Source organism: Neocloeon triangulifer, unplaced genomic scaffold (genome assembly GCF_031216515.1).
Source record: "Neocloeon triangulifer isolate White Clay Creek 2 clone unplaced genomic scaffold, ASM3121651v1 ptg000022l, whole genome shotgun sequence".
NCBI lineage: Eukaryota > Metazoa > Arthropoda > Insecta > Ephemeroptera > Baetidae > Neocloeon > Neocloeon triangulifer.
Window position 1 is genome coordinate 1939413 of NW_026775562.1, and position 18779 is coordinate 1958191.

General features: G+C 35.9%; 1 protein-coding gene and 1 long non-coding RNA gene across 9 annotated transcripts; both read right to left on the reverse strand.

Moving 5' to 3' along the window:
• Positions 1-10: 10 nt before the first annotated feature.
• LOC132204202 (protein dissatisfaction-like) lies at positions 11-18759 on the reverse strand. Of its 8 annotated transcripts, none has more exons than XM_059632548.1 (12): positions 18608-18759; positions 18419-18498; positions 17878-17943; positions 3409-3443; positions 3242-3353; positions 3063-3178; positions 1191-1359; positions 1029-1132; positions 753-880; positions 606-699; positions 384-539; positions 11-334 (listed from the first exon to the last, which is right to left on the reverse strand). In XM_059632548.1, the coding sequence occupies exons 2-12, from the start codon at positions 18493-18495 to the stop codon at positions 78-80; spliced, it is 1314 nt and encodes a 437-aa protein (XP_059488531.1). In that variant the 5' UTR covers positions 18496-18498; positions 18608-18759; the 3' UTR covers positions 11-77. The 8 variants fall into 8 exon arrangements, with proteins under 8 accessions (XP_059488531.1, XP_059488533.1, XP_059488530.1 ...); XM_059632550.1 differs by having other exon boundaries at positions 753-868; positions 18605-18759; XM_059632547.1 differs by having other exon boundaries at positions 18605-18759.
• Positions 12545-17092, reverse strand: LOC132204206 (uncharacterized). Its single transcript, XR_009442513.1, has 3 exons — positions 16475-17092; positions 12714-13205; positions 12545-12651 (listed from the first exon to the last, which is right to left on the reverse strand). It is a non-coding gene; the product is annotated as an uncharacterized LOC132204206 (long non-coding RNA).
• Positions 18760-18779: the final 20 nt, after the last annotated feature.

The following is an 18779-nucleotide window of genomic DNA, read 5'->3' on the forward strand; positions in this document are numbered from 1 at the left end:
TTGTCTGCTTTTACTTCCGAGAACATTTGTTACAAGCTAAATCAATTAACGCACTAGATTGTAAAATTTTATTAATCTTAGCAGGGAGACGCTTTGAAAATGTCTCCGAGGAGCCGCTCGATCGGCACCTGTCCCACAGTTTGGCTGAAGAAAAGCTCCTGCAGTGCGGCCGCCTCGAGTTGACGAGCGCCACTCAACAGTAGCAGCAGACGCCCCAGCCGCCTCCGAGCCGCCCCCTCACAGCCGCCACTGCTGACACAGTAGTCGCCCAGCAGCAATTGGCTTTGTTCCTGAAGCGCCTCAACGCGAATGCCGTCTCGCAGACCAGACAGTTCTGTTCCAGAAATTAATTTCTATCAAGAATTTTACAATCTTTTACTTACCTGGGGTGAAAAGGGCGAGGGCTTTGAGACAGGCGAATTCCGTTCTGTCCATCCTGTGGCTGACGCAGCGTCCGAGAAAGGTCCTCAGAGCTCTGGCCTGTTGTAATAGGGCTTGGTGGCGACATGAGGGGGCCAGGGAGTGACGGACTAGGATGTCTGATAAGTTGAGGAAAACATAAAATATATATTAAGCATTATAAAAAAAAAGTTTAAAAATCTTGCCTTCGCTTATGGGAAATGACCACTCTGCAGCTGTGAAAACGAAAAGTTGAGCCCAAGAAAATTCCAAAAGAAGTTCTTGATCCGCCGGCAGGAGCTGTTTTTGAAAAGAATACATAAAAAAAAATTCAATTTAATTGAGCTACTCACCCTCATGAAAGACGGCATAGCTCTGGCCCATTTTACAGCTATGAAAAGAATCCTGGCCGCACTTTCGTTGGCAGTCTCTAGTGCGGGCATAATTGGTGCCACCGGTGAAGGGTAGCCTGCCGGGGACACTAAATTATTAATATAAAAAATGATAAATACAAAATTTTCCATGATAAAAATTGTATATAAATTTGCAAATTGAGCAAAATTAAATTAAATTTATTAAAAGAAATTTAACTATTATTTATTTTAATATAATTTTATTTTCAATGTTACCACGTTTCTCGTCACTTTGCACGCTAGAGCTGGACACCTCTTGTTCAGGCGTTGGCTCAGCAGAAACGCTGATCGGACTCGTCAGAGTGATCGGCCAGGGACACCTATTCCAGTTATTTTATTGTTTAACATCTAAAATAAAAAATGGAAAAATTTAAAAACCTCAATGTTGGTCCGAGGGGCCAGTAATGCTGCAAGAGATCTTGACCTGCTGGCAAGAGCAGGGAGGTCATTGTGTGCGGAATGTGCGGCGCTCTTATTCTCGACGAGGTGCCGACGGAGCCCCCAGCGTTGCCCACAGGCACCCTCGGAGCTCTCTCGTGTTGGACAGCTGCAAATATTTTAATATAAAAAAAATCATTTCCAGGAAAACAAATTTGGACTTGACTTTTAGTTTTAATTTTTATTTCAAGATGACATTTTCTTTGTACACCTTTTTATTTCAATCAAGAGCTGAACATATCTCTTTTTGTAAGAATGTAATTTAAAATTTAATTAAACCCTTATTAAAAATTTGGTATTTATTTTCATTCCTATTGGTGACTTAAAAGAGTCTGGAGCCCCCCTATGAAACCTATAATAAAACCGACAGTGAGTGTATTTACAATACGAGGGCGAGTATGTCAGCGGCGGCGATTGAGGCGCGATGAAAATTTAACGAGGTGCGACGCGAGTCAGGTGTTCAAACAAGTCCATGCTTCACCTCGGCCCTAATGACAGGGCAAATATTTTGTGGCCAGAGGGCGTTTGGCTTTTGGTAATAATAGGGACAAGAGAGGCGACCGACTTTAGCTCATTCATAATTCGGCACCCACGCCGCAAGTCAGGGAATTTCAACACGTGCGCCAAGGGTTGAGTTACGATCTGTGACGGCTGTGGATGAAAAAAAGGGGGTCGGACAGATTTTATCTAGAAAGAGAAATGCTTTAAAAAAGCCTTTGTCATTGAATTGAAATTTGTTTTTATTAAATATATTGGATTTAATTAAATTTGAAATTAAACTAAACTTTTGTTAATATGAAATTTCGTCAGGATCATTTTTTCCATTTTTTAGTTTCATTGGAGAAATGGTTTGAAATTGAATAAAAAAAATTAAAAAATCCAATGCACACAAAATTTAAATTTATTTTAAGAAAACTTTATTCTTTCAAAATTGTTTCCAATTTTAATTTGAATCAATTTGAATTAAACAAATCACGGGGAATATTGATGAATATCGAGGGTGCTGAATGAATGAATTTTTTGAGTGGTGCATAAATATCGGAGGAAAGCTTTTCTGTTGGTGTGCCTTATTGAGCGCTTTTCGCACCCTGAAGGGCGAACGTTTTTCATTGAAAACTCTTCTCCGCACATAGCGCACAATGGAGAAGCAAACAGTTCAGGAGCAGCCGCGGCGGTCTTTTGTGTCGCGGCCGCGACAGCCCCTTAAAAGCGTCACTTTGCGAGCGGCGGAAAAGCTCTCTCGGCGCCTATACGGGGAAAAATATTGCGTGCATTTGACACACTGAGGAAATTAAGAGACTAGCCAAATATTTGCAATCATATCCAGCTCACTTTATTGCAGGAGAACGTGGAAGACGGATTGAAAAAAAAGTAAGGGAAAAGTTTGTTTGGAGAATAAAATAAAATTTGATTAATCTTGAATTTTGTTAATTTTAATCCACAGCCAAATTAAAAAAATAATATTTTGCACATCAAAACCACTTTCTTATTGTTTTAACAAATTAATATTAAACTTTTCGTCTACATCTGTTCAACAGAATTTTTTCAAGCTACTTTCAACAACTTGTTAATTTCATTTCCTAATTTCAAATTGTTATTTTGTTAGTTGGATTTCTTAATGTTTCGAGAGGATTAAGATGTGCAAGCATTTTCAAAATAATAGGGTTCACTCAGAATACCACGTAAAATTAATTTTTTAAAGTACAAAAATTTATATTTTTACATGTTATTGAGCCTTTTTCTTCCTCAAAATTGATTTTTCTCTGTTAAAAATTACAAGACTAGTAGAAATTCTCTTACAGCCAAACTTACCGTCCTTCCTCATGTTGACCTGCAGGCATTTCTTGAATCTGCACGCCTGGCATTGGTTTCGCCTGGCCACGTCCACGGTGCACTTTCCACTTTCCTTGCAAATGTACTCCAAGTTTCTATAATCAATTTTTGAAAAATTTTTGATCTTTAAATAAATTTGTCTTCGGATTTCTTTTTACCTGCGAATAGACCGTTTAAAGAATCCCCTGCACCCATCGCAACTTGCCACACCATAATGCTTGCCGGACGCTTTGTCACCACAAACTTTGCACAGCAAGTGCCGATCCATATCTGAAAATTAATTAAAATTTCCCCAAAAGGAGTTTTTATTGAAATTTGATGTTACTTTTAATTGATGAAAAAAATTGGTCGGCCTTTCTCCTGCAACATAAAAATCTTCTATTTAAAAAGAAAATATATCTCACCTCTAACTGTTTGAAAATTAAAAACGAAATTTCTCAAATTTCTTAAATCAGCAATGAATATGTATAATTTGAAACAAAAGCTTCGTAATATAATTGTGTACGTACAAAATTGTGAAACAATTTTTACACGATTTTAAAACTTATCTTTTCTGTTCAAAATAAGCGGTGTTTTTTTTTTAAAAATATTTTTTGTAGTTAAATTTCAAGGCGCACAAAATTAGAAATTATTTGCACCACGTTATTTATAGATCGTCCTTTTTATTTCATGTCTCAAATTACTCAGGCCAAGACAAATTTCCAATAATTTTCCAGTGATATTTTCGGACCCGCCCCGAGTCAAAGTGGCGGCCAATGGCGCCGTTTGTTTGCTCGTCTCCCAGAGCAACCCCTCTATCCATAATGCACGACCCTTGAGCGAAATTCGCTCCCTCTCAAGCCCTTCCTTTCAAACGCGAAAAAAATGACTCGCCAATTTTTTCTTCTTTACTAGCGTGAAATTTATGCGCGCACGTTCGGCGTGCCGAAAAAACAGATTGATGGCTTTTTGATCCACACCGCAACATCTTGGCTCGGAAAATTAAAAAATGCAAAATTCGTGCTGAATCACCTTTTGATGTGCGTGGAAAAAAATTTCACGCGCTCCCAAACGCAGCTGACGCTTTTTTATCAAGAGGAATAAAAATTAAAAATTGATAAATCTATCACGGTGAGTGTCAACATATTTTTAAAAAAAATTGTTTTCATTAGAAAAAGCTATATAATAAATTTCTTCCATAATCTCTTTTCAATTTTGACGCAATTTGCAACGATATAATAAAATATTCAGTAAAAGAAAGTTAAACAAATTTTGAACAGTTGTTATATTTTGCTAAAATCAGGTCGAAGGCTACCTTTTTTATAAAAGTTTTTAGATGTGAAATCTTTTCTAAAAAGTTTAAGTTAATTTTAAATGTGCCTTTTAATAAATCACAAAGTTTATTATTTAGCTGTGATATTGTGAGTCTCTGAAGATTATAATTAAAATATAACATTTGCTTGGCTTTGCTTTGCTTTGCTTTGCTATCGATCAAAATTACTGAAATTTACTTCAATTCTTCTTCGGCATTTTTCAAACAATTTTTCACAATTTTCAAATATTTGACGGGAGATGTTTTTTAAATTTATTTTTTATTCATATATTACAGACGGCTAAAAAAATAAACAAAATAATGTGTATTATGTAACAATAAAACCTGAATAAAAATAAAAAATAAGAAAAAAACATTAAAAACTTTTAAAAAAATTTAATTTTTTTATAAAAATCTTTTCAAAATTTGATTTTAAAATAACCGGTACTAATTGATGATATAATGTTTCGTTAAAGGGTTATATTTGTCGGTAAAGCAATTAGCTCTTTGGCGTCCAAAGTCGTCGCAGCAGCTTTTCCTGCACATTTGGCCGTGGGCCGTGCGGAGTCGCAATATCAGAGGGCGCGTGTCGCTAATTGAGACAAAAAGCTGCCCGGGCGGCGCGACAACAAACAGAAACACGTGCCGCATTCCCACGCACGTTCCTTTCGCACCCCTCGGCCCCCGGCACCCCTCCACTTAATGTGCGGCGGCGAAAACGACCCTCGGCTACATGACAAGTGGGTGACGACGCAAAGGCAGCCCACTGAAATCACACTTGATTATTCAATAATGTAATCACATTTCACGCCACACACTCTTTTCACCTCATAGACGTTTGTGCAGACTGTCAGTGAAAGGGCAACAAGTCCATTCATAATATATGGATTTTTTCTCAGTGTTTATGTTTGTTTAATAAATTCTTTCCCAAAATAAAGATTATAAAAATTGAAACATAATAAAACTTTTTAGCACCTTTTTGGACTACTGGGTTTCCGAAGTTTTTTTTGCTCTGAATTCGAATGTGTTTTTATTTTATTTTTTCACTTCATTTTGTTGTTACTCTGCAATGATTCCAAGTCAATTATTGAGTGTATATTAATAAAATGTCAATTATTTTTCAGATTACTGAGAATATATTTATTTTAATACTTTTCTCTCTCCAAATAATGTAACTGACTGAGATCAGCCCAGGAAAATAACGTCTACTTATAAACAGTGATTTTCCGTTGAGACATTGTAAATCACCTCATAGATGAGTTTTAATTAAAATTACGATTGCTTTTTTATCTATGTATTTTGAATTTCCTCTAATAAAAATCTTTGCATGCAAATTTGATCAAAATTTAGCTCAATGTAATCAGATCACGCCAATTAAATAAAGATTGAATTAGAGCATGTTTGGTTAGCTCAACCTCTTGAAATTGATAACATTTGAAGCTGAGGTAAACGATTTTCGCGGGATTACTTATGTGAGAATTCAGTTGTGTTCACAGATTTTTCAAAAGCAGAATTTATTTTCAGATTTGTATTTTTAGAGTTGCTTGAGATTCAACAAAGTTTATAGCAGTTGAAAATTTTACTGTGGATAAAATATTCTTTAGAAATTGCGTAGCTTTGAATTCAATAATAATGAGCCATAAAGTTACGAAGATGATTAGTTGTTCGCTCGAGAGTCCATTTAAGGCGTAAGGCGATATGATCTGGAGAAATGAACGCGCGGAGAGACCAAAGGGTTGTATGACATAATTGGGAAGGGAAGGTTGCATTTTCTTTGCTTATCAAGTAAAACATGGTTTTAGATTTATTTTATTTTTTAAATTCAAAGAATGAAAAATTATTATTAGAATTTAGATGGATAAAAAAGTTTGAATTAAAATTTTTAGAATTATAAACAATTTTTTAATACTTTCTTTTAAGACTTTTTAGGTAACAAGATTCATGAATCCTTAACCCCATTAAAATATTGCCAAAAGAGTAATTTTTCATTTAAAAAATAGTTTGTTTTTTCATTCCTCTCTTTTTTCATAACAAAATTTACAACACAATCGAAATATAAAAAAACTTTTAAATTTTACAAAGTAATTGCATTCCTTTTATTATTTTATTTATATATACTGACAGAAAATAACCTTTTAGTATTTGCGTAATAGATTTGCCATTTTTTTTTTACAATTTGGAGAAAAAAGGGTCTTTTTGATCTTGGAAGTTTTCGCAAAAATCTTGATAGTGGTGGTTTTCCAACAATTCCTCTCTTCTCATATAATTGTTTCAGCAATTGAATTTAAAAATGTGTAATAATTTGGACTCATATCCAACAATAATATTTAAAAAAACGAAACTACGGTGAATTTCAAATCCACTCAAGAAAAACGTTATGTAACCAGCTGGACGTGGATGACGAGCGCGTAGCCTACTGTTGTAAATTACAGGCGTATTCCTAAAATGCCAATTTTAATTACTCCAAAGAGTGAGTTTGTCTCAAAATTTAGCAATCGCATTATTGAACAAAACAATGAAGGTTATATTCACGGAAAAATAGTAATAGAAGTAAAATAAATTGTGTTCTGAAATAAATCCTACTGAAAACAAACCTCTTCATGAATTCATGACGTTTTTTAGTTTAATTTTTTTTCAATTAAATTTGCAAAATTCTGAATTTTAAACCTAATAATTATTGATTAAATTTGATATAATAAATTTTAAAAGAAAATATTTTAGAAAAATGTACGTACCGTCACGATGGTTGGTGAAGCGGATCTGATTGATTCTGAACCGCAGTTCTGTCGACAAGCGATGATGGTCTAGTGTGTGTTGACCAAACCGCAATCATCCCTCGGATCTCTGGTGGTGCGTCGTGACCTCGTCATCAGGGGCGTGACCCCGGAGGGCGGCGCCAAACGGGGCTGCCGGAGGCGGCGCTTCTCAACTTAACTTTGACAGCCGCATTATTGATTTTGGATCGACTGCTTTGTAATATGACACAAAAATACTGAATATTTTTTAACATTGTATACGAAGAATATTATTCAAATTAAAAACTATTAAAATTACAATATTAGTATTATTTTGAATAGAAAATCTGAAAATTTTTATGTCAACCTAACTTGAATTCTGTGATGAAAGCAACAAATATCTGGAGAATATATTAACATAGGAATTTCATTAATAAAACGCCAAAGGCGTGAAAAAAACACGGAAAATAATTATAAATTATTTTTCATAATTTTATGTAACGCAATTTTTTCTTTAAAAAAAACTTGTTCCTTGGTACTGTTTCTTTGATTAATTTATAACAGGCATTTTTTTTATGAAAAAATAAAACAAAATTCTCCAAAATTATTCACAATGAAAATTGATCGAGCAGGAGAAATTGAGCGCAGAAGAGCAAAAAGACGCTGAGAAAATTCGGAACAAGGATAGAGAGAAACAGCAAATGGAAATGGATTTGCCGTGGCCGCACGTGTTGTGGTCTCTGGTGCTTGAACACGACATTTCCATCACGGAGCCTTTTACAGCAGCAATAGAGAGAAGCATTTGTGCCTCTTCCCATGGCCGCGCACAATGAGACGTTGCTCCTCTTGTCTGTGCCGCGGTGCCGCCGCGCTCACAATCTCCACTTAAATGTGTCACTCGCACGCTTTCAGAACTTTTATCTCATAGAGCGTGTACAGATGCGACCGGAACAGTCTAAGAGTGCACTGCACTGAGACGACCCTGGACCTAATTTCAATGTGGTCACAGCTTCTGGATCAGTTCCAACACTGATCTTGGACACACTTGTCTAGCTACTGCTGTTAAAATGCATACATTGCAACTTTTATGGTTTCCTTACTGGACTGAACACATTTAACAATTTTTTTATATTATATGCACTTAATGACAAAAAAAATTCATCTTTTTTTAATGAATTTATATTTATATTGATTAAAGTCTAGATAAAATGAATTTATCAAATTGAATCAGTCCTCCTTGTCCGTAAATTTTAAACAAAAGGAAATAAGAAATTCTTGAGATAAGGAAAAAGGTTTTGCATTTTTGCAAACTATGTATAATCTTCCGTATACTGCTGTTTTTGGTCAATTTGTATTTCAGCAGGGGCAAAAAATTTAGTCGATTCCTCCTGACGTCCAATTCGTTGCCTGATCGATTGCGCCAACCTCTACAAGAGGACCGTCATATTTTCACGCGCATTCTGGCTCATGGATTTCATTATAAATTCTGTTCTAAAACTGAGTTTCACTTTGCGAATAACGCATGTATACATGATTTTTTTTTTAAGATTTTGTATCAAACGCTTTTGCGTACAACAGAAAATTAAATCAAAACTTTTTAATGTATCTCAGTTGGTAGCACTGTTTCGAAAGCCCACACCGTATCGTCAAATTAAGTTTACTTTTGTGCCACTTTTGGTTTCACTTTCGTGCCACAATCATCGTCGCTGGTGACAGAGGCGTTTAAATCTGGAACTAAATTTCGTCTGGTTGCTTGATGTGCCTGCGGGAGGTTGTCCCACTCGCATCGTCATCCTCCAGGGCGCCGAGAATGTCTGCAAGTTCTTCCTCAGTGTCAATTACTGGTCGACTAACAATAAGAATCAAAACCAGTCAAATTGCCAACTTTGTTCCAAGAAGTAGAGAAGCGGCGGCTCGCACTGCTTTGCAGTCGATCTAAAAAACCTCTGGAACTTGTGGCACGCCGTGAAGGTGGGGCTTTACATAAACAAAAACGGAGAGCGCGCCAAGGTGGCCAAAATAGAAAAAGGTTTTTGGAAAAAAATTTATCAGCTAGAATTTTTGAGTCGGATTATCCTCGATGGGTTTTTGAATCTGTTGTCGTTTGGTAGACATAACTGGGGTAAAAATAATACTTCAATAAAAAGAAAATTAACTAATACAATGTCACACACAAAGGGGTAATTTATTAATACATTTCAGAAAATAATTAAAATTATGGAAAATTTAATGTTTAAATACATTATCACCCACATTATAGCAATACATTTTGACGCATTTTAATATTAATATTTTTTGTCAGAAAACAATTTCACAAAGTAAGATGTATACAATAACACTCCGCATTACAGAATGAACATTGCATTAATTATGGGTTTAGGGAATCAAAACGGGGAGTAGATGTATAATTTATGAGTTCCAAGACAGGTAGCGCATGCTAAACGTTATAAATTTTCGTTTTCTGACGTTCGTTCAATTTTTATTTTTTGACAAAGAAAGTTACAGTACAAGCTGTCATCAGCTGAACCGACCGATCAGATACAGATTGGACAAGGTGACTAACGAGTCGATTATCCTGGTGGCCAGGGGAATGATTGGCAAAGTTTCTGAGTTTTGGCTGAAGAGCATGGCAAGAGTTAGGTACCTTTACTTTTCTTGAGGGAGGATCTGGTAGGATCCCTCAATCCAGTAAGTCTGTTTTGGAGTAGACGAGTTCTTTGACAACGCAATTTGTCTAGGTCATTCAATGGCCTAAAAATCATTACAAAGGGATAAATAAATTTTTATTAGCTTAAAATAAATTTATAAATACCCAGCATGGTTAGCGGTCGCATGACTTGGATATTACCGCGAGGGCATTTTTTCGCACAATGGGCCTAGATTATTCGATCGACACCATTCTTGGGTGGCACCTGTTAATTAATAAACAAAAAAGAAATAGCTTTTTGGTTATCATTATAATGTAGGGGTATATTACCAACGATTCCCGAAACTAGCTGTGGGTCCAGGGTCAGCAAGGGGGCACCTGAGTAAGTAATGCTTTTCTCATATCTTTGGGAAAAGAAAAAGATTCGGCAGCCCGCTGGCGATGGCTTCGCAGTAGCTTTCAGGTGTTTTTGGCTGGCTCTCTTGGACTTCTTGATTTCTTAAAACCGGGATGCAGAAACCTCTGGCTAGATGAAACTAAGATTAAAAAGTTTAGTGTTCATCATAAATTTGAATGATACTATGTGCTTACCCATTCGTTGGATAACCGTGTCATTGGAAGAGGTACTGATTGAAGATAAATTTTTAAATTACAAATATTGTATACATTTAAACGTGTCTCACATTGTTTGCCGACTTCAACAACAGTCTTTTTCTGGCTGGGTTCTTTTTCTTTCGTTTTCTCCTTCTCCACGGGAGCGGTGTAGTCGATACTGGCCGACGATATCAATGCAGAAGGAAATTTCCCTATTCCAGAAACCGACTCCCCTCTCCACCAAAGGGCATCCGTCATATCAAACGCGAAAACTAAGATCTTTACTTAGCGCAACTTAAACTTTAAAAAATTGGTATACATAACCACGTCGCCGTTTTTTAATTTAAGCGCTCCTTCTTCTTGTTGTGGATCAAAGTCCATCAGAGCGACACACTTGAAGTGAGTTGGCTTTGGCGCTTTGTACGCGTATACTTTGGCTGGGGATGTTCTTGTTTTGTTCGTAGGCATTTCCGGCTTCAGACCAAGTTGTACATGCTCCTTCTTCACCTCTTCTAAAACCACTTCATCGTCCTCAATAATAACCAAACTTGAGTCTAGTACATCTAAAAAAGATTTTTGTTTATAATTAACATCAAAATTAAAAACAAACATTGTGAAAAGGAGTGTTTGCAGTACATAATATATAATGAATGCACTAAGTTGCATATTATTACACTGATAGATAAGATATACCTGGCTTTTTTGCATCTTGCTCGAGATCTGCAGTTTCTGTTTCAGCCACTTCTTGTCCAGTTGCTTCTAATTCCTCCAAAACTTGAGCATAAAGCACTGCTCGACGCAGTTTAACCATCATGTCAGTTTCAGAGTCGTTGTCTGTTATCCTAAGAAATATATATTTTTACTGACGAGTAGGGTAGTGAAACTTAGACGATCGACTATTTTTTTCTGGGCTTTGATTTGGCCTGAATTCATCAAATGTGCACTAATCATGAAATTTCAAGACGATTGACACCCACTTAAAATCGTCTAAAACCATCTAAAACGCCCAAAACCGTCTAAAAATCGACTAAAACAGTCTAAAAGTGTCTAAAACTCACCATTTCATCTCCTGGTGCACAAAATATTCAAAAGTGAACAGATTTTTGTTTACCGCGCATTCTCAGGAGTCGGGACTTAAAATTTCATGGTTTCTGGCGACCATCTACAAATCTTGGACAGGTCATTCTGAGCATTTCTAGCTAGTTTTTGTGAACCGTGATTTTTACCCCCTCGCCCCTAGATCCACCCTCAAGGGACTTCAAAAAAAAAAAATGCATGGTCTCTGGCGACCATCTACAAATCTCGGACAGGTCATTCTGAGCATTTCTAGCTAGTTTTTGTGAACCGTGATTTTTACCCCCTCGCCCCTAGATCCACCCTCAAGGGACTTCAAAAAAAAAAATTCATGGTTTCTGGCGACCATCTACAAATCTCGGACTGGTCATTCTGAGCATTTCTAGCTAGTTTTTGTGAACCGTGATTTTTACCCCCTCGCCCCAAGATCCACCCTCAAGGGACTTCAAAAAAAAAAAAAAAAAAAAAAAGTTCATGGTCTCTGGCGACCATCTACAAATCTCGGACAGGTCATTTTGAGCATTTCTAGCTAGTTTTTGTGAACCGTGATTTTTACCCCCTCGCCCCTAGATCCACCCTCAAGGGACTTGAAAAAAAATTCATGGTTTCTGGCGACCATCTACAAATCTAGGACAGGTCATTCTGAGCATTTCTAGCTAGTTTTTGTGAACCGTGATTTTTACCCCCTCGCCCCTAGATCCACCCTCGGGACTTGAAAAAAAATTTCATGGTCTCTGGAGACAGTGGAGACCAGCTTTAAATCTCGGACAGGTCATTCTGAGCATTTCTAGCAAGTTTTGGTGAACAGTGATTTTTACCCCTTCACCCTTAGATCCACCCTCGGCGACTTCTTTTTAAAGCCAAATTTTCAACCTTGGAAAAACAGTCTAAAACCGTCTAAATTGGATAAAAACCGTCTAAAAACAGTCTTTTTCTATGAAAAAAGTGTCTACAAAAAGTTGACTATTATAGGCAAAAAAAGCGTCCAAGTTTCACAACCCTACTGATGAGAAATGAGTATTTGCTTTTGGCTTGCATAATTAAATTATGTAAAAACGTAATATTTTAAATTTTGAATATTTAAATTCACTTACTGATCAATGCCCTGTGTTTGGGGTTTCTCCGATGATATGAGAACTTCCGGAACTTGGCCAAGTTCTCCCGATTTTGTAATCACAGATAGAAAAAAGTGATCACTTTCGTCCAAAACTTCATTTACTATAACCACTGGAATTTTTTTTGTTTTTCTTTTTAATTTGAAAAAGAAATTCAAAAAATTATGAGCTTACCTTGGTCGCCATGCGCCTTATTTCGATCCCTCCATCTGCCGATGATTTTGCATTTTATGATTTAAGTAAGGTAAGAAATCATTCATATTTGTTCTTAATCCGCAATTATTGCTTTCTTACGTATAAATTTGGTCTCGGCCCTCGAAAGAAGAGCTGAGAAAAAAGTTCATAAATTTTTATCTTATATCATTGTTTTTGATGGCATGCAAATTTTATCTATTTTTAGATTGGTTTTTGTAAGTATAAAAAATATCTTCATTTCGTTATTATTTTTTTTTAACTCTTACCTTTTGAAAATGTATATTAAAAATATTCTCACTTCCTTTTGCTGACTAGACATAATTTTTTTTTTAAATTTCGATTATGATTAGTTCGATTTGGAATTTGGAATCTTAGGGATAATTATTATTTTTAAGTAGTTGTAGTTTACACGAAAAAAACAAAAATCCCTTATCGTTTTAATCTATTCTCCAATTGCGGGGCGCCGTTCAACTAAAAAACAAGAAAAATAATTTTATATCAATTTATGATTCGGATTCAGACACAATAATTTCTGATTGTGAGTGATGCAATTTTATGTGGTTTTTGTAATTTGATAGCTTCTATAAATTTCTACAATAAATCTAGCATATTTGTTGTTGTGGTTTATCAATATTTTTAAGTAAAATGTTCAGCTTTTCAAGTATTAAAGATGTTAGTCCGGCTCCAATTCAGAGATATTGTAATATTTTTTGGGAAGCGGGACAACAAGCCAGAGTGAACTCTACGTATTTTTAGTTTTTATCGCTATTTCCGTAACTTCATTTGTACCGATTTCTACGATTTGGACCAAAATGATAAATTACATCTATTTATTTTAATAAGTTTATTTTAGAATTAAAATTGAAAAGTGTCCAACGTTAAAATCATGCTGGGTGAAATCTTCATACATTATTTGAATTTGCAATATATTTTATTTTGCCAAAATAAATTAAAAAATGACCACTCAATATTCTATGTTATTTGTTTTTGGCCATTATGCTCAAATTATGTACAATAAGGCAACGCTTTTTAAAATTGAAATAGAAAAATTAGATGTTTTATTTTTTTTTTTTAAACTAATAAATTCCGTTCACGAGTTATGAAGTCACATAAGGGTTTGCTAATAGTTTTGCATGCCAAAACAAACAAAAAATTCAGAGAAAAAACCTTAATAATTTACGCAAGTTTTGCACTCGACTTGTATGGAGACGATTATCAATAGTGAGCAGATGTCTGTCAATCCAAGTGAACTTTGGCAGGGTCAACCGATCATTACCAAATTTTACAGGGTGATAGACCATGTTAAGAGGTTTCCAAACATATATAGGTTTACCCCAATATCTCAAAATTTCCGGGTTTTACGGGCCATTCAAATTTGGATTTTGAAAATTTTTAAACGTCTGTATCTCGGCTTCCCGTGGTCGTAGAACAAAAAACTTGAGTGCTTTGGAATCCTCTTGTTGCCCTCTACAACTTTGCTTCGAGGTGCAAAATAGTAGGTCACAGGTCAAGGTCACTTCCGGTGACCTCGTGACCTTTGACCTCAAATTTGAGGGTGAGCCGTCACTTTTTTCAAAATTCTGAGATAGCCATTTTGTAGATCGCAAAATTTTACGTCGTATAAGAGAATAAAAAAAACGGGACCCCTCTTAGTTTTTTTAATTAAAAAATAAAACCAATAAAAAACGTGGTTTTCCGAGCTCTGAATTTGGAAAAATAACTTTGAAGGTCTGTAACTTTTTATGTGTTAGAGATAGGTAAATTGTTTCAATGACAAAAAGTGTTTATTTTTAGACGGGCTATCTAACCATGTAACACACATACTGATCAGGTCACAAAGGTCATTGACCCTGGTGACCTGTGACCTTGAAATTATTTTTTATGCAAGTATGATACATCGTTGGAAAGAGGACATTAAGAGGATCATTTTGGTACCCGGAATTTTGTAGTAGCTCAAAGAGAAACGGAGTTATGGCAGTTTTTTAAATTAAAAACTAAAAATATTAATTATGGATAACATTTAAACGTTAATAACTTCGTTCCTCTTTAAGCTACTACAAAATTCCGGGTACCAAAATGATCCTCTTAATGTCTTCTTTCCAACGATGTATCATACTTGCATAAAAAATAATTTCAAGGTCACAGGTCACCAGGGTCAATGACCTTTGTGACCTGATCAGTATGTGTGTTACATAGTTGGATAGCCCGTCTAAAAATAAACACTTTTTGTCATTGGAACAATTTACCTATCTCTAACACATAAAAAGTTACAGACCTTCAAAGTTATTTTTCCAAGTTCAGAGCTCGGAAAACCACGTTTTTTATTGGTTTTATTTTTTAATTAAAAAAACTAAGAGGGGTCCCGTTTTTTTTATTCTCTTATACGACGTAAAATTTTGCGATCTACAAAATGGCTATCTCAGAATTTTGAAAAAAGTGACGGCTCACCCTCAAATTTGAGGTCAAAGGTCACGAGGTCACCGGAAGTGACCTTGACCTGTGACCTACTATTTTGCACCTCGAAGCAAAGTTGTAGAGGGCAACAAGAGGATTCTAAAGCAATCAAGTTTTTTGTTCTACGACCACGGGAAGCCGAGATACAGACGTTTAAAAATTTTCAAAATCCAAATTTGAATGGCCCGAAAACCCCGGAAATTTTGAAATATTGGGGTAAACCCATATATTTTTGGAAACCTCTTAACATGGTCTATCACTCTGTAAAATTTGGTAATGATCGGTTGACCCTGCCAAAGTTCACTTGGATTGACAGACATCTGCTCTAGTATTAACTTGATAAACCAAAAAATATCAACTACTAGCTATAACTTGATCGTGGTGGTCGTCGATCGCTTGTATTGATGTTGCTCGGTCAAATTTTGCAAGAGACCATCCACGCCGCGCCGTCGGGTATCAATGCACAAACCAAAATGTTCCCTGCGATTTTTTTTATCTTGCACTCGCGCTAACATTTGTGCGCTCGCTCTCGCACTAGAAGTAGATTTATCTAAATGCCTTCGAGAAGAAATTTGATAAATTTAAAAATTAAACAAAAGTCACCCACAACTACACATATATTTAATAAATTTCTATGCATATAAAATTGGCGTCGGAACTTTATTTTTAAATTTATTGAAAATGATCAATTTTCAATATAAGTATCGGGGATCAAAAAGTATTATTTGTTATATTTATTTATTTATTTAAATAAATTTGTAAAAAAATGGCATCCGCTGAAAATGTGAGTCGTGTGAAATTTTATTTAAATGTTTACACAACTTATTCAGTAGTTTCTTTTGAAATATTAATAAGTGAGCTTACATGCAGCTATTTTTGAGCCTCTGTTCGATTATGAGGCGGATTTGCGGCATTTTCTTAACGTTTTCACAAAGGAATGAATGGAACATCGAGTTAGCACGCCTGCACGGCAAGTATAATGACGACTCGACCTATGCAGCGGCAGCTCGTCTCATCGCTTACATAGTAACACATTTATGAGATGATTCACGCTGCTGTTCGGATTTTGGGAATGCATTTCACAAACCGGCATTTTCAGAATTTCACTAACTAATTTCTATGGCTTGATAAGACTTTTTTAAATCAATTCAATTAAATGTAAACTGAATTTGTGTTAAGTAATACTGCAAAGTTTTTTAAATTGCTGCTTTTGTGCAAAATGTTTTATACAATAATAATATAAATTAAGTCCATTGAGGTCCAGTTCACATAAAAATATTGTTTACCCAATAACTGCTGGCACACCATCTTCATCGTCTGAGACGTACGAAGTCATCGCACGTCCAAGAATATCAATCGAAATCAATCACGAGCGTAAAAATCGAATTAATTAAGGCGCGCTTTTATACACTCACGAAAGTCACAATCTTCACAATCCGGTGCTGTTTGCTGACGGCGGCTGATGACTTCAGGGGCAGACGGCAGCGGCTCTTTCGAGCTCATGCGAGCAAAGCTGATCGCGGCAGACCTACCAGCAACGGTGGTAGGGGGCCTGATGCCTTTTTGTTGTGTTGATGACAAGTTTTTAATTGGCTACCGATTATTAATCGCTCGGTGTTTTTAAGTTTTTTCAACGGGAGTGTGTAGTCTAAGTAAGAAAGTTCAATAAAGTTTTATTTCCGTTTACAAAACGGAATCTGAAATATATTTTGTTTAACAAACAAAAATGCACAGGAAATCTTGAAAAAATCTATGAAAAAAATTTTTCCATGAGAAATAAATCAAATAGATTTTTATTTTTTTTTTTTTACCTTAAAAAAATTAGATAATTATTTTTAATATAAACTTTATGGGAAAAAGAAGCCAATTAAATTTACTATGATTTTTTTCTAAGGCTTCCTGACGTCCGAAATTTTTTACTTGCACTCGGAAGGCTCAAAACCAAAATATGATTTTTTTTATTCACGATTTAAATTTAAGAGAGTTTCTCAAGATTGGGAGGTGCCACTGGCACCTTGCCACGCAAAAAAAAAAAAAATAGAAAATCATGTATCCTGAACGCCGAGGGAGTACAAAACAATGGTAAACTAAATATGAAAAATTGCTCCAAAAGTATGAAGGATATTATCCCATTCTCGCAGGGAGCAAAATTCCAGCAATTTTTGCCAAATTTTTGTCCCGAATGTTTCCACCTCACCAGGTTTTTTTGGTAAGGTCCGGGCCAGCCGCGCCCGCCAGCCAGCATTTTACGGCCCACGTGTCAGCCGACAGCCGCTGACTTTATAAAAATTTCCAGCCGGTCGCGCCATATCATGCATGAACTGTTTTAAATTCCTAAAAATATTTTGCATTCACATGAATTTTGTGTCTCTGTTTTTAAGAAAAAATTTGCGAAAAATTGCGCGCCATGTTCAGTCAGATCGGAAACCCGAAAAGTGCAGAGAAGCTTTCCGAAGTTTTCAATTAAGTATTGGAAATATCAAGTATGTAATTTTATTTTATAAATTTACTTTTGAAACAATTGCCTAACCGATCGGTCAGCCGCCGGACAATTTTCCCGAGCCGCCGAGTCATTTTGATGGCTCAGCCGCCCGAGTGTTGAGTGAGCCGCCGATCAAAATCGAACGGCGGCAGAGGGTGGTCGCGCCTCCCAAGCACATAATTGATAAAATTTATACATTATACATACGTTGAAAATTTATGTTCCTGGTCCGGCGATCCATTGCTGGGCTGATTCGCCGATCGCCAAAGGAAACTGCGGAGATAGATAAAGCAAGATAAAAATTGGGATGGTAATTCCGAATTCATAATTCTATAAATTTTTTACAAAAACGATAGAATCAATAAAATAATTGAAGTCTTATTTTACAATCATGTGATTTTTGAACATTTTAATTAATGGGCATGTGTATTTAGCGACAGCTAGAGGAATGTGATGCGACGCGCTGGGGTTTTTTTATTAATTCATTCATAATTAAACCTCATAATCAAAAATTTGATTGTATTTCAACCTCCGAGGTTTGATTAATTTAAGAAGAAGAATGCGGCAGCGTCTGAGCGTCGGCGTCTAAATAGCCATTCATAATGTGACTCATATAAAACGACAAATGACTTTTTTTTCAAATTATCCAAAAAATAATCATAATTCATAACATGTCGCACACAAGACGACAGGAGCTATAAAAATTATCATTCATTTAAAACGGTAGGAATAATTATGAACAAATTACCTGTTAAATTGTGATGGTAAAAACCGCTGGCACCTGGCAACAACTGGAGGATTCCACAGCCGTCGGACGAGTGACATCGCCTGGAGATGAGTCAATCAGAGGTGGTTGCAAGGTGAACGGTGAACAATTTTATCAATTTTATTATTCTCGGCAAACACAAATTTTCCAAATTTTTGTTTCTCTCACCACCTCGAATCTCCATTCCTGAGAAGACACAACGGACTAAAACGGCGTTCGGCGGTCAATACGTGAAACTGGGGCTTGGTGACAGGAGTGAAGTGAACGTATTAGTGAATTCCAGCGACAAGAATTCACATTTCATTCGATTTTTAGGATCGCGGCATTCGTGCAACAATTCGCG